Genomic DNA, 15,186 nt, shown 5'->3' with positions numbered 1-15,186 from the left:
GCTACATTCACCTTTTTGCAAATCTAGAATGGAATGGAAGATGTCCTCCTTTTTGGGGACCACAAAATAGAGTACCTCCCTAGACCCTGCTCGACCAGCGGAACTGGAACTATTGTGTTCAAACTTAGTAACCCCTGCAGTCCCCCTCACTGCTTCCCGCTTGCTTCAAGACTAGCAGCTGGACTCTAGAAAGGCCTCCCTGACAGGGCATGAAAATTCTAAAGCGTAGCTGTCTCTTACCACCTCCAAAACCCACCAATCCGAGGTAATCTTACCCAACACCTCATAAAAGTGACAATCTGCCCCCTACTGCTTCTTCAGAGGAACGGGCATCCCTGACTGCATTGTGCTGACTTTCCTCCTCTGTCCCCTGACCGGCGATATCCCTGGAGGATATACAAGTACCCTGAAAGGGCTGCTGCTGCCCCAAAGACTGTTTCGGCCCCGAAACTGAGGAACTCTTGCCTGAACAGAACCATTGTGAATCCCGGAAATGGAACCAGGATGTGAAAACCTTCTTGCTGCTCAAGCAACCTATTCCCTTGACTCCCCCAAAGTCTTCATCAACTGATCCAAATCCTCCCCAAACAGGAGCTTCCCTTTAAAGGGGAGATTACACAGCTGATCAACTGCACCACCACCACAACAAAAGCCTGTGGGACACCACCGCCGAGAGCATGCTCCTGGCTGAAGCACGTACCAAGTCATACAGCTCATCTGCCACATAAGCCACTCCAACCTCCAGAGGACTGAACAACCCGGCTGAGGCCTGATCCTGTGCTTTATGAACCCAGCACAAGCAGGCCTTCTGCATCATACTGCCACAAACCATGGCAAGGAGTCTCAAGGCAGACACCTCAAACATACATTTTAACTGAATCTCCAATCTGCGGTTCTGCACATCCTTCAGAGTGGCTGAGCCCACCACTGGAATAATAGTATTTTTGGTGACAGCAGAAACCACAGCATCCAGTTTAGGAACACTTAGGAGATCCAAGTTATCTTCCATCACCATTGCCCTACCTTCAAAGCCCACCTCTGGGAAGTCCCATTTTCTGTTTACCAACTTCTGAATTTTCTTAGGCAATGGAGGACCATGCAGCCCCATCCAGGATCAGAATCACCCCTTTATTATCAGACTCTTCCTGAACTATCTAAACCCCTAGTTCCTCCAAAACCTGGGAAATGAAGGACACAGTTCCTCCTTCTTAAACAGGCAGACCACCCGGGGTCATCCCCTCAGTCACTGGTAACTCATCCGGCTCAGGGTCATCTTTGTTATCAGGATCAGTATTCGGATCCGTGGCAACATCCGGATCTGCCCCATGAGGGTCTACAGGATCCTCCTTCAGATCAGTTGTCCAAATCCCTGGGATCGCCCTCAATTCTTGCGTGACTAAGACCCAAGTGTTTTAGGTCTCCAGAGCCTCCTACAGAAACCACCTTGGCCCCTTGGAAGGGTGGCATGGCTGCTCTCTGGGCCCACTTCCTTCTTGCTCCCTTCCTGCCAGGAAGGCCAAATGCAGAAGCAGGACAAATTCCAGAGAAAACCCCTCTGGCTCATCGGCCCCCTGGGCAAGCAAATTCATCTGACTCGCTCTCTGCTATCCTGATCCTCCTCTTTTGCCTGAGGACCAGGGTGCAAAGGAGGGGGGAATCCCTGGGCTCTCTGGAGGTTGAAGGCCCCCCCGAGTGTGATCCCCCGCAGGCACGCTATACCACTGGATCCCCCCGGGACCGCAGCCACGCCCCCCCAAAGACCTGGGGGCCCTTTTATCAATTGCTGTTCCTGAGGAGGTTCCCTTTTCTCCAATGCGTAGCCAGTACACAGTGAGCAAGCATTGAGCCTCCCAGACCAGAGACTGCATGCTTTCCATGCTGTCATGCACAGTTTCTGGACCATTTTCCACGCAGCCACTAAAGGAAAATTTCAGCCTGAGCGTGCCAATGCAAAAGAGCAGGCCGCACACATGGCTGAGTCATGCCCGCCTAAGCTGCGTGCGGCAAACCTCTGCACACCGGTTCTCCGGCAGAAGGAGGAGCTCCCATTTCTCTCCCTCCTGCAGACGCAGACAGCACCCGCCATTGAAAGTGCCCTGGTCGCTGTGCTGCCCAGACTGAAGTTCCTGACTTCTGAACTACCTTTTTTTTTTTTTAAACAATCTATTCTAAAGTTAACAAGAATAGGATTACTTCCCTTTGACCAGAGGATGGCGGCTTGCAGGAGACCTCGGAGGCAACAAGGGAGTCAGTCCCCTGGCTATCAGGGCCTCTGGAATCAGCAGCTACAGCAGAGGTTTCCAACCCCCAGTCGCCCAACTCCACCTGAAGGATGGTCCACAAAAGTTAAGTCCAACTTCTTAACTCCAAATTCTCTTATTTTTATTTTTTTTGTCAGACTGCAGGTTTGCACCTCTGCCATCTGCTGGAGATAGAGAAATACTGAGGGACTGCAGGGGACACTCTCTGATATGTAGCAGTGCCTTAAAGTTTTGTTCTCTGCCTCCATCTGCTGGTAGGGATGTAAAACCCACTTGTCTGGACTGATCTGGGTATGAAAAGGAAAAAAAGACAGCCGGCCAATTAAGAGCAGATAAAACAAAACAGAAAACCAAATTCAGAATTAGAAGATGCAGAAACAAAGAAAGGTGAAATTAAAATTACAAGTCAGGAACAAATTTCTTGAAATAAAAATAAACCTATTCAATTGATACGGTATGTAAACCATATTTGATTTCCACCTAAACACTAAATTCACACAAGGCAAAAAGGCAAACCTCCTAAATATAATGTTGTAAAATTGTAGACAAGTAGGTGATGTAGGTGGTAGCTCATTTGTCAAAGTTATTGTAATTTTCACATTTTCTCCATGACGTGTCTGACTAAAAACTTCAGTAACCTAAAAATTAAACACAGTAAAAGAAATCTGTCATTTTACAGAGATGCAATATTTGGAGGAGAAAAAAACACACAAAAGCAAACACCCAAGGTATTATAGATATGAATCTACTCATTTAATTAGAAACATCTGTATTTTCATCAAAATAATCTTATGATGTGAGGGGACAGTCTTTTGGGCAGAGACTCCCAAACCCAATGAAGGTGGCATGGGGAAGACAAAGCAGATCTCTTACATAAAGGACCCAGTTTGTGAAAATTTAAAAGACGGGATCAAGAGTTGAGACTATCAAATAGATCCTTGCTTATTTCTAAGGATAGGTGGTCTTGCAATCCCTGAGCCTGTCTGCATTTCCTCAGGATTTCTCAGATGTACTAAATGAGGAGCAACACAGTGCATGCAGGAAAAAAAAAATCTTATTTTGCGAATCCTCCAAGATATCAGTACTTCCAATCTGATTCTCATGCACTTGTGTCAAATTTGATCTTCAGAAGCAGTCAAGAGATTTTTTTTTTGTTAAAATGACAAGGCGGCCCTCCATAAACATTGACAGGCCGATGCAATATCTGCGCATGTAAAACGGGGCACTTATGATTCAGCACCTGCTTTATTGCGTGCCAATCCACCTCTCCGGGGTGCCCGGTTTTATATTAAAATTAGCTGCTGTGGTAAAAAGGAAGTGCTAGGGGAAATTGTGCGTCCCTAGCTGGCAGTCACCCAGGAAAGGTGGCTGCCAGCAGGTTAGGAAACTGTATGTTTTGGGTGTATATTGGGCACCCAGAAAATCCCCCTCCGAATATTTTTTTTTTTAAATGAGTCCACTTTTGGTGGTCCCTCCTATTAATATTGCGATATTAGGAGGAGGAATCAGAAAGCAGGGAATTTGGTGTTTTTTACAATGCGCCCTTGAGTGTGGCTGGCGTAAAATTTGCCACATTGCAAGGGTGCATTAGCCCCATGGGAAACATTTTGCACTTTACATGTGATGAGCGCTATTAGTTAGGGCTCAACTGGACTTGCATACCCCATTTCGCATTGGGGATAATGGATGAGTGTCCAAAACGTGCGTCCAATTGCGTGTTGAGCCATGAGCTGGCTGCAGCACACAGTATTGCATCAGCCTAAAAGTAATTTTCAAACTGGCGCATGGACGCACATACATCGGCCTGAATCCAGGGACGCGGCCATTTTATAACATACACGCATCTGAGTGCATGTTATAAAATAGCCTGGCCACACACACAATTTTAAGTGGACATGTGCATGTGTACGCAAATCCCACTCCTACCGGGTTTTAAAAAGGGGTGTGTACCAATGCCATTCCCACTTTTTCTAGTTTGTCCCCAGTTTGCCCAGTTAAGAGATAAGTGCTCCAAACAATTTAACAGCCTTCACACCCCCAAGTAAGCAACAACTGTTAAAAACCCATACATCTACCTAGTTTTCTTTATATATATATTTATTTTATTATTTTATTATTTATTTTATTTATTTTTATTTATTTTAACTTAGGCCGACATCCATAGCAGAAGTAAGGTTACACAGCAGGGGACCTTGGTGCGTGTTAAGTATGCAGACATCTCTGGTTCATGCCCCACCCAGACCAACACCGTGCCCCTTTTTGAAACCTTTGGAGATGTGCATGCTGTGGGAGATACACGTATCCGAGTGGCTTTTAAAATCCACTTGGCGCACGCAAGCCAGACATTCGCACATCCCCTAATTAATGCATGCACCGGGCTTTTAAGATTCACCTCTAAGGTAATAGATATTGAAGATCATTTTCTATATCACGGCAAAAATATAAATATATATATATATATATATATATATAAACTACAACTTAGATAGTTTTGCCTATATGCACTTGGGGGCAAAAGTGAGACCAGATGGAAGAGCCCTGTATTAATAATGCTGTTTGTCTAGAATAAGCATAAGTTATTTTTAATGACACAAGGATACTGGCAAATACAAGGGGTGACTCATCCTCCCATGCAAGAAACAAGCCACATCTGGATGAACCAACAAGGGTCCACCATTCACCTGACCTCAGAAACAGGCAAGAGCTGCCACCTGTACCTTCAATAAATTAAGGGCCAACCCTTTTTGCAACCCATCCTGCAAAAATTCCAAATGAGCAGGACCTGAACCAAACGAGGGAGATACCACGTACTCCACAACAAGCCCCATACAGCCTTGATAAACCAGACACAATTATGTCAACAAGTGTTTTATTGCAGCTCGGATAGCCATTGCTAGACATTGGAAACAATCTGATCTTCCATCGTTGACTGCTATACAACAAAAAGTACACCAATACTGTAGAATGGCAGCCATAACTGAAGAATTACATCACTCGATGCCCGCATTTCTGGGCCACTTGGACTCCATACCTGCAATGGGAACAGCAGCGGCTATATGAGAACAGACTATCAAATTTGAGCAGGGATGTTCAATACAACTATGCATATTTTGTCATTGACATTTCCTCATCCGGGACACTTGGGAGTTTTTTTTTAGTTGAATCATGTTAGTGAGCTGGATTTTGGGGGGGGGGGGGGAATTATGGAATATGGTTGTGACAAATTTACAGTTCTTATTTCATATGTTATTCTGTGGATTTTAAAAGCAATAAAATTACCAATTAAAAACAAAAAAACAAAAAGACATTTGTGCCCAAGGACTTTTGATCTTTCCTGCGACTGAAGAAGCGCGGAACCTTCGCATTGTGAGACATTGCCAGCAGGAAGCCCCAGCAGTCCACTATAAGCTGGAACGCCTCGTTTGACAATTCCCATTCTCCTGGGTCCAGACTTTCTGCTGAGAAAGTTGGCTCTTCCTTTGTATTTTCCTGCAATGTGAGAGGCTGAGATCTCCTGAAGATGCACTTTTTGCCCATTCCCATCAGCAGGGCTATTTTCTGCGACACGTGCTGGCTCATTTCCTCCTTGGCGATTGATGGAAGCCACTATCGTTGCATTGTCTGACATTATCCAGACCACTTGGCCCTACAAAGTGTCGACAAATCATAAGCAAGCCAAACTAGACGGCCAGGGTTCCAGTGAGACTCTTCTGTACTCCAGCGCCTTTGCACCATCAACTCCCGACAGTGGGCCCCCCAACCCAGAAGGCTTGCATCCGTCGTGAGTGCTAACCAGTCCAGTAATCGTAGGGAAACCCAATCCTTAGATGGTCCACTTGCAACCACCACTGCAGCTGTATGCTGATCTCCATCAGCAGGTGAAGCCATATCGAATATTATTGACACTGTGGACTCCAACTAGCCAGCAGAGGGGGCTGAAGAGGGGGCATATGCACCCTTGCCCACGGAACCACCGTGGCTGCCAAAACGGAGCACCTGTAGATAAGATCACACTGTGGGGCTTCTGAATGCACCCCTCTGGCAGGAACACCCTGCTTTGCTTTGAGTCAAAGCAAACAGATACTCCAGTGACTGGGATAGCTGAGATTGCTCTTGGCCAAGTTCACCACCCATCCTAGTTCCTGTAGCAAGGAGATCACATTGTGTGAGACGCTAAGGCTCTTTTCCAGACTCTTGGCCCGAATCAACCAATCGTCTAAATATGGGTGAAACAGAACACCATCCTCTCTCACACTGCCACAACCACCACAATCAATTTGGAAAGGTTCTGGGCGCAGTGGCCAACTCAAAGCTCGAAAACTGATATCACCACCCCAAAACAGCAAAAACCAAAACAGTTGATGCTCCAAATGGGTGGGAATATGAAGGTACGCCCTCAATACAGGGACGTCAGAAACTCCCCCCACTGCACTGCCATCACAGAGTGTAATGTTTCCATGCAAAAATGAGTCACCCACAAATGACAATTGACTCCCTTGAGATCTAGGATGGGGTGAAGGAGCCCTCCTTTTCTTGGCGCAACAAAATAAATGAAATATTGGCCCATATTTTCTTGAAACCTGAGCATCAGGCTGAGGAGTCTTGACAATGTACACTCCACTGTTTGTCTCTTCTGCGGAGAGTTGCAGGGAGACACCATGAAGACATCCCAAGGAATACTGAGAAACTCCAGAGCCTAACCATATCTTATCACCTCCAGAACAAACTGGTCTGATGTGATCCTGACCCACCTCCAATAAAAAAAAAAAAAAAAAAAAAGAGAGAGAGAGAGGCAATCCCCTATCTCCTGTTTCCAGGGGTAGGTCGGCACACCTTCATTGAGAGGCTCAGGGGGCCCCACTAACCTAAGCTGTGCCCCTTCTGGGCTGCCTGGGAAGAAAGGACTATGACCTACCCAAAGGCAAAGTCCTCTGGAAAGCTGCTCCTCTATAGGGTCAAAATGTCTGAAACCTCTACATGACTTTCATGCCGAAGGAGCACAATGTCCTGCTTCTTATCCTCTGGTAGCAGAGAAATCTTGGCCATTTTTTCCAGCTCACTCCCAAACAAGAGTAACCCTTTAAAAGGAAATTTCAATAAGATTAGACTTTGAAATTGTATAGCCTACCAGTTTCCTGAGCCATAGCTGACTCTGGTCACTATTATCGAAGCCACTCCTCTGGCTGAAGTGTGACCCGGGGTCACAGCACCGCATCCACCAAAAGGGTGGCTGCCGGTTCCATCACTACTCTAGAACTCATGCCAGATTTCATCGACTTCCTGAGAGAGAAGTAAACAAGAGCAAGCCACCAGGGAGCAACAGAAGCTATCTGCAAATTTATTGCATCGCTTTAAAGGCCTTTCTTAAGGTGGCTTCAATTCTTCGATCTTGTGCATCCTTCAATGCCGCTGTCCCCTTCTTACGGGAATAGTTGTCCGTATGGTTACAGTGCACTCAGCACATCTCGAAGCCGGATCCAAGAGATACAGCCACTTTCAAGGTTCGTCCCCCTTTAAAATTAGCTCCGGGGCGCCCCATTCAAGATCAAACAATTCTGGAATATCCCTCCATAATAGGGAAGAACATGAGGTTTTACGCAAAGAAATCAAAATCTGATTCTTTCTTTGGCTCAGACATGGAATAAGCCCCCAGCACCATCAATATCTTCAATGTCTGAAACAGAGCCGGTAACAATCTCTATGAAAGAAATGCAGCATAGTTTTTATATGGCTCCAGCCCCAGAGGAATTTCCCCATCCAAGGAATAACGAACTGCTTCATCATCCATTGCCATCTGGGTCCCTATCGGCCTGACCCACGTAGTGCCTAGACAGTACTCAGACGTTTACCCACAGCACCAAGTAGGTGGGAATCTGCAGCCTGCGATCCTGAATTGTTAAGATTGACCACAACTGAGCCTGAAGAAAGAACTGCTGCCCTTAAAAAAAATTCCACCCAAGAAAAGGCAGAGGGGGACCATGGCCAAACCAAGGTCACAGTCTGCACCCACTGAACCACCTTCCCCCACTGAAGAACTAGTTAGGGAAACCCCAATTCCAGGCAAAACCTCCAACAACTCTTTTTCCATTCCCACATCATGCTGGGAAAGACCAGGTTTAGCAAAATCAGATGGAGAAAAGTCTCCCTGAGCCTCCAAAGAGTGCTGACACAAAAAAGTTAGGGGGAATGCCAGGATGAGATGCCTGAATATGGCAAGCAGCACAAAGGATAAGGCGCTTAGGCTTCTTTGCTATCGGCGCCATAGTCATTCAACAGCGTGCTCTAATCAGACATCTGAGAAGTGTGTGAAGTGTGCGCCAGCTATGCTCATGCTTATGAAAAAAAAAAATAATAATAATAAGCACTCAAAAATTAGGTGCCTAAATGTACTATTCAGATAGGCACCCAACGAGCATCCAGCTAGGTAGGCGCCCTCATGTTTATTTATTTATTTATTTATTTATTAACTTTTATTTACCGACATTCGTGGAGCACATCATGCCGGTTTACAAAGAACTCAGGCGGGAAATACAATGAAACAATATAACAATATAACAATAACACATTAATAACAGAACCAAAAATCAGAATACACAGAGAACCAAAGGAGCAATGATAACGGGGGGAGGGTAGGGGTAGGGGGCATGGGAAAGGGGGGATGGGGAGCGGGAGGGGAAAAGGCATGGCTAGATGAAGTATAAACAACAGAAATAAATATAAAAATAAATAAAAGAGGGAGACTATGTACAGTTGAAAAATGTACAGGTACTATTAACTTAGGTAGTCCTACGGAAGTGTTGGAAACCGGCTACATTAATTAGGCGACAGTATTCACTAGGATATAGTTTATTTAAAGGGAAACTGGAGGTGCAAAAGAGAGAGAGGTGTACTCGGGGAGATGATAACGGCCAGGAGGCCAAGGATCTAGGGATGGCTCGGGCGAAGGGGGGGCTGCGGAGGTTGTGGGAGGTGTTGGATAAGTCGGGCGGGGTGGATGGGGGAGGAGAGTTGGGGTCGGGGGGTGGATCTGGGGGAGAGATTAAGTTTGGTTAGAGTCGGGGTAGGCCTGTCGAAAAGCCATGTCTTGACTCCTTTCTTGAACATGTGGAGGGATGACTCTTGGCGTAGGAAGGTGGGGAGGGAGTTCCAGAGGGTGGGGGGCCGGCACGGAGAAAGCTCTTCCTCTGGTATAAGTTGAATGTGCTGATTTGAGGGACGGGGTGTAGAGAGTGCCTGTCTGGGATGTTCTTGTAGGGCCACAACTGTGGCCCTACAAGAACATGTTCACAACTGAGCACCCAGATAGGCATACAACTAGATGCACAGCCAGGCGTGTAAGTGCGAACCAACATACCTGAAGAGGGCAGCCTTATGTGCAGAGAAAAGGCACACCAATGCCACCACAGCCTACCACGCAGCAAACAAAAAATCTAAGCCTGAGAGCAGGGCCTAGCCCCGAAGACTGCTCAACCTGCCAAACTCTCCCGGATCCCCTAAGCTCTCCCGGAGGCAGGAATGGAGACTGGAGGGGAAAGGTATCTAAAATCAATTCCCCTTTTATTTTTTTTATTTATTATTTTTTTTTAAGTACGCTTTACTTGAGCTCAGCCCGTCCCGGCCAAATACAGAGTCAGTTTCCGGTTGTGGGGGGTGGGGGAGGGCATATACCTTCACCGCCACACTCCGCTTCCTGCACCTGCTTGCCTTTCAGCTAAGTCCAAGCCAGTAAAAATCAGCTTCCGGACCAAGGCTTTCATCTGAGGGAAGAATTTTAAGAAATCACCTCAGGAAACTCAGAGAGGGACCATAAGATATCACCCCAGGAGAGCGGGTCAATAAACTTTTTTCTCCTTCTATAAAAAGCTTTTAAGGTAATCCTAAGTAGGGAGATGCATATCCACCATCTGCTGGAAACTGAGAATACTGGCAGGCTGATGTCCTTGCAGGGATATATATACCATGACATCAGCTTTGTTCTGTCTCCATCTGCTGGTAGAGGTGCATAAAACACTGGTTCTGGATCCACCTATCCGAATGCTAAGAAAAAATATTTCTCTCTCGGGGCTGTCTCTGTAGGCATTTTTCCCCCTCTTTGCTTGTTCCCAGATATGGGTCCTTTCTATGGAGGGAAGGATGTCCTAAACCCAGGCAGTGTACTGAAATCCTCTTCACTTGTGTACCAGAAAACTTCTTTAGGGGATGCAGTACTGCAAGAACCAGTGTTGGGTGTTCAAAAGGGGTTTACTGCAATTCTTCAGAAATAAAATAAGAAGTCCAATCAGCAGATAACTGTCCAATTTACATTTGGGTTAACCCAGGTTTTTTTCACTGAACTTCCTTGTTATTTCCCTCTAAGTAGATGTTATTCTCAAGATCCTAGGATGAGATCTGATGGGGGGCCGCCTCCTCACTCAGGCTGCCAGCGGGATGGAGTGCACCAGTAGCCCCCTTCATTCTTAGTCTCCCAGCAAGATGGGGCACCCCAGTGGCCTTCTTCATTCTTTAGGCACCAATGAAATAAGATTCGCTGGCAGCCTATCAGGCCTCTTCTTGGCATAGGCTTTCTTGTCTCTTCCCATAGCTCACGGCTCCACCCCCCCCATTATGGTCTGATGGACCCCAGGGGTCTGCGGACGACAGGTTGGGAACCACTGTGGCTTTTGCAAAATCAGCAAAAAAATCTAACCTTAAGGTTAAAAAATAGGTGCACCTTATGCCCAACCTCAAACCCTACTCATATCTCTAACAGACCATATTATTATGGGGCTAGACAAAGGACACTCCTTTCTCCTAATCCTTCTAGACATCTCGGCGGCTTTCGACACCGTCAACCACCTCATCCTCTTGAATCGCCTTTCAGACATAGGCATCTCGGGAACAGTCCACAATTGGTTCAAGTCGTTCCTCAGTAACAGGAGTTTTAAAGTCAAAATCAACAATAAGGAATCACCATCTACAAATTCCGCTCTTGGCGTACCACAAGGTTCATCCCTATCACCTACCCTTTTCAATATTTACCTCCTTCCCCTTTGCCAACTGTTAACTAGTCTTAACCTCATTCACTACATCTACGCAGACGATGTTCAGATTTTGATTCCCATAACAATCTATTAACAAATCCCTCGCACTCTGGAACAACAGCTTACAAGCCATCACTAATCTCCTCAACAGTCTAAATCTGGTCATCAATGCATCTAAGACTGAACTCCTATTCATTTCCTCCAACCAAGAAAACCTCTCATCTCAGATTCATCACAAACACCTTCTCACCCACTCTCATGTGAGAGACCTTGGAGTAATTATAGACAACCGTCTTAACCTAAAGAATATGATCAAAACCACAACTAAAGAGTGCTTCTACAGACTTCAGGTGTTAAAAAGACTCAAACCTCTCCTATATTTTCATGACTTTAGGACTGTTCTCCAATCTCTAATATTTGCCAAAATTGACTACTGCAGCGCTCTCCTCACCGGCCTACCAAGCTCTACAACCAAGCCCTTACAGATGATACAGAACGCTGCAGCAAGAATTTTGACAAGCACCAACCAGAGAGACCATATTACGCCCATCCTCCGTAATCTACACTGGTTACCAGTCAGTTACAGGGCTCTACACAAATCGCTAACTCTAATCCACAAATCAATTCATAACCTCCTCCATCTCGACCTCGAATTCCCACTCAAACTCCACACTTCCAACAGACCAATGAGGGAAACCTACAAAGGAACTCTACAAGCCCCGCCATCTAAAGCCACACGACTCATCTCTACCAGGGACCGAGCTTTTTCTACAGCAGGTCCATCCATCTGGAACAACCTCCCCTCAGAACTCAGAATGGAACCGTGCCTAACTACATTTAAAAAAAAACTCAAAACTTGGCTCTTCTTACAAGCCTTCCCTGATCCATCAAACTTTCACTAGATAACTACTCAGCTTTTGAATATGGAACTTCGCCCCGCCAATATTCACCTCATTTACTAGTTTGGACATATCACAATGTACTTAATTTAATACCTTCTTAAGGCTTCTCTTTTTCCAGCTGAACCAGCTTCCAAGTTCAAGGTCCTTGTTATTATGTAACTTTTTGCTTCTCTGCTCTTGTCTCTTACCACAAAATTTGCTCCTTATGTTATGTTATACTGATCTACCCCTGTTCGATGTAAACCGACCTGATATGGTATTCAACCTTGAAGGTCGGTATAGAAAAATGTTAAATAAAATAAATAAATAAATATACAGCCTCTATGTAGTTCCAACATGAAATTCACTATCAAAGTCGGGGGTCGAACTCTGAAGGGGAAATCAAGAAAAACAGAAGATCCAAACCATCTGAAGACATACAGGATACTTCAAGCTGTCCCCCCCCCCCCCTCCCCTACCCCACTGTTAACTATTAGATGGCAGAGGGCCCTAGCCATCAACTGCAAAGATTTCATGGGAATTTAAAGCTATAAAAATATATATTTTTTAAACACCTATGTAGATATCAGTTCAGATGTGGGGAAATGTATTATGTTTGACTGGTTTCTGCAAATTTTCCAACTTATTATGTACTTACTATAAATAAGTATTGCCTAACAAAAATTCCTAAATTAGGTTGGACCTTTTTAAATTTTCCTTTTTGTTACAGCCCAACGTCCTGGGCCACAATCATCCCAGAAACCATATGAAAATGAACAGATAATTGAGCAGACTACCCAGAAAGGGACTTATCCAAACCACTTCCAGGCTAACTCCTTTAGCCTTGTCAGGGAAATAGCTGATTGTAGTACCACCTTCAAGGTTTCCTGTTGTGCTGTCTGCCAAACTACTCTCTGTTCTTTCCCAACTGAAGCCTCTCCTGGGCTTACAGAGGACCCCTGCAGCACAGTGGAGTAAAACTACAGCTGTTCCAGCAGTCCTTCCATCTGAGCCAGCTGAGATGCTGACATCAATCAGCTGGCAACTGCTCCTTCAACCCGCCACTTGGAATCCCCATGGTTGGATCCAAAGACACTCTGAAACCACCCTGAGCCTGAAGGATCAAAGACCAAAGAGAACAGCAGCTCTCTTTCTCCTGCCAGAGCTCCCAACAGCATTGCAGTCTTATCTGTTTAATCATGTTAGAAATTCAAACGTGACCTTAAAACGTGGTTATTTCAAAATGCCTATAACCTAAATTAAGCTTTTCTGAAATCAGTATTTGCTCCTTCATGGACAAATTCATTACGAACCTAACTAATAACTCAATACTACTTTTCTTTCCAACCCAGCCCAAATGTATATATTCGATTCTCTCTACCCCTTTACTTTCTATCCCTCCAGCACCTTACATTAAAATTTCCACTTTATATCCCTCCGTCACCTTATGTTAAATGTGCTACCTTATTCCTGCCCCCTCTCTCTGCATATCCCTCTTCCCCCTACCACCTTAGTCAATGTATGAGTCTTTCACTAAAATGCATGATATATGAACTCATCAAGTGAACGCAATTGTCTACAGACATTTATGTCATGATGTAAACCATTGTGATCTTCACTTGGAACAACGGTATATAAAATGGCTAAATAAATAAATGCAAGAAATACATGAAGTCGAGTAGTCCAACACCACAATGGCTCAACCCACCAGCACATCCATTACCTTGCTGCACATCCTGACCCCTGAAATCTATAAAGGGATTCCATTCTGAAGTGATGCATCTGCATAAACCTGTTCAGGTTCTTTAGGTCCAAAAATGATACAAAGCAGCCAAACTGTAAATAGCTGGAATAAATCTCTCAGTATCAGTGACAAGTACAATGGCCTGCATCTCAAAAGCTAATTCAGCAGTCTGCCATAGTGCTGCAGCCTTCTCCAAAAAATTTGAGCTCAAAGATTTTTGGCAGACCTAAGAATTCTTAAATAACATTTTCCAATGATATCTGGAAAAAAAAAATCATCTGCAAAGGATATTTAGAGCTGGAGGGAAGCAATGCATCCTCCATCTGAGTGACCAACAAGAGCAAGCTCTGACTTCTGGAACAGCTTATATGCCCTATCAGAAGGGCCTACCCTTCCGTCCAAACTACCTCCCAAAATACACTGGATGTATAAGATTTGATCTGGTATAGTTAAATCCATTATCACAGTATTCAGAACATTATATATTAGTATTTTTCTGCATTATACAGATAAGTGTAATTTTTTTTAGGGTGTAGTAGATTATTCTTTAGACGTATGCTACTGGATAATATGAAAGTGCAGGCCAATAGTTTTGTAATGATAGGCAATTCTTTTGTTTCTTAAATAATTTATTTTATTTGGATCGTTTGAGCCACGCTTTTCTTTATTTCTCATTTTTAATTGGTTTGTACTTTTGTTGCTCATATAGGACTGTGTATGCTGGTTAAGATTTCTGTAAATTGCTGTGGTCAGGCACATGATAAAAGCAGTTTAAATAGTATAACTAGCAAATAAGTAGTACCTTATTTTCAAGTCTTTTAGGCAAGAACAATATCGTTCCATCAAAAGCATGTGTTCTTCCAATCAGATCTTCATGCTGAAAAGCAAAGCTGAGCGCAAACGCCTAGCTTCCATCTGTGGGCTGTAGTCAATATGGTATTGATATAATGCCCATTGTGGACGTGAGACCAATCGAAAATGGTTAGTAGTTAGCCTTATTCTTGTACCAGAAACACCTGAAAAACAAAGCCAAATCAACCAAATATAGCTAAAGTGACAGGAAAGAAGAGTAATTTAATATCTACTGTATATATACCATTCCATTACTTCCAACTTCTGTAAAAGTACTTCAAATTTCATATATAGGAAAATTGGTTCTCACCTGCTAGTTTTCGTTCCTGTAGTACCACGGATCAGTCCAGACTGCTGGGTTTTGCCTCCTTTCCAGCAGATGGGAGACAGAAAAACTTGAAGAGCACCCCCTCTTAATTCAGTGTGCT

General features: G+C 44.5%; 1 protein-coding gene across 1 annotated transcript in view; it reads right to left on the bottom strand.

Moving 5' to 3' along the window:
* PIWIL1 (piwi like RNA-mediated gene silencing 1) overlaps window positions 1-15,186 on the bottom strand; it is a 245,590-nt gene that overhangs the window by 172,609 nt on the left and 57,795 nt on the right. Inside the window, 3 exon segments of the mRNA XM_029571500.1 lie at window positions 2,778-2,899; window positions 14,709-14,791; window positions 14,794-14,922. Of these exon segments, the coding sequence (XP_029427360.1) occupies window positions 2,778-2,899; window positions 14,709-14,791; window positions 14,794-14,922 (334 nt within the window).

Source organism: Rhinatrema bivittatum, chromosome 11 (genome assembly GCF_901001135.1).
Source record: "Rhinatrema bivittatum chromosome 11, aRhiBiv1.1, whole genome shotgun sequence".
Taxonomy (NCBI): Eukaryota; Metazoa; Chordata; class Amphibia; order Gymnophiona; family Rhinatrematidae; genus Rhinatrema; species Rhinatrema bivittatum.
This window is presented reverse-complemented; position numbering and strand designations above follow the sequence as displayed.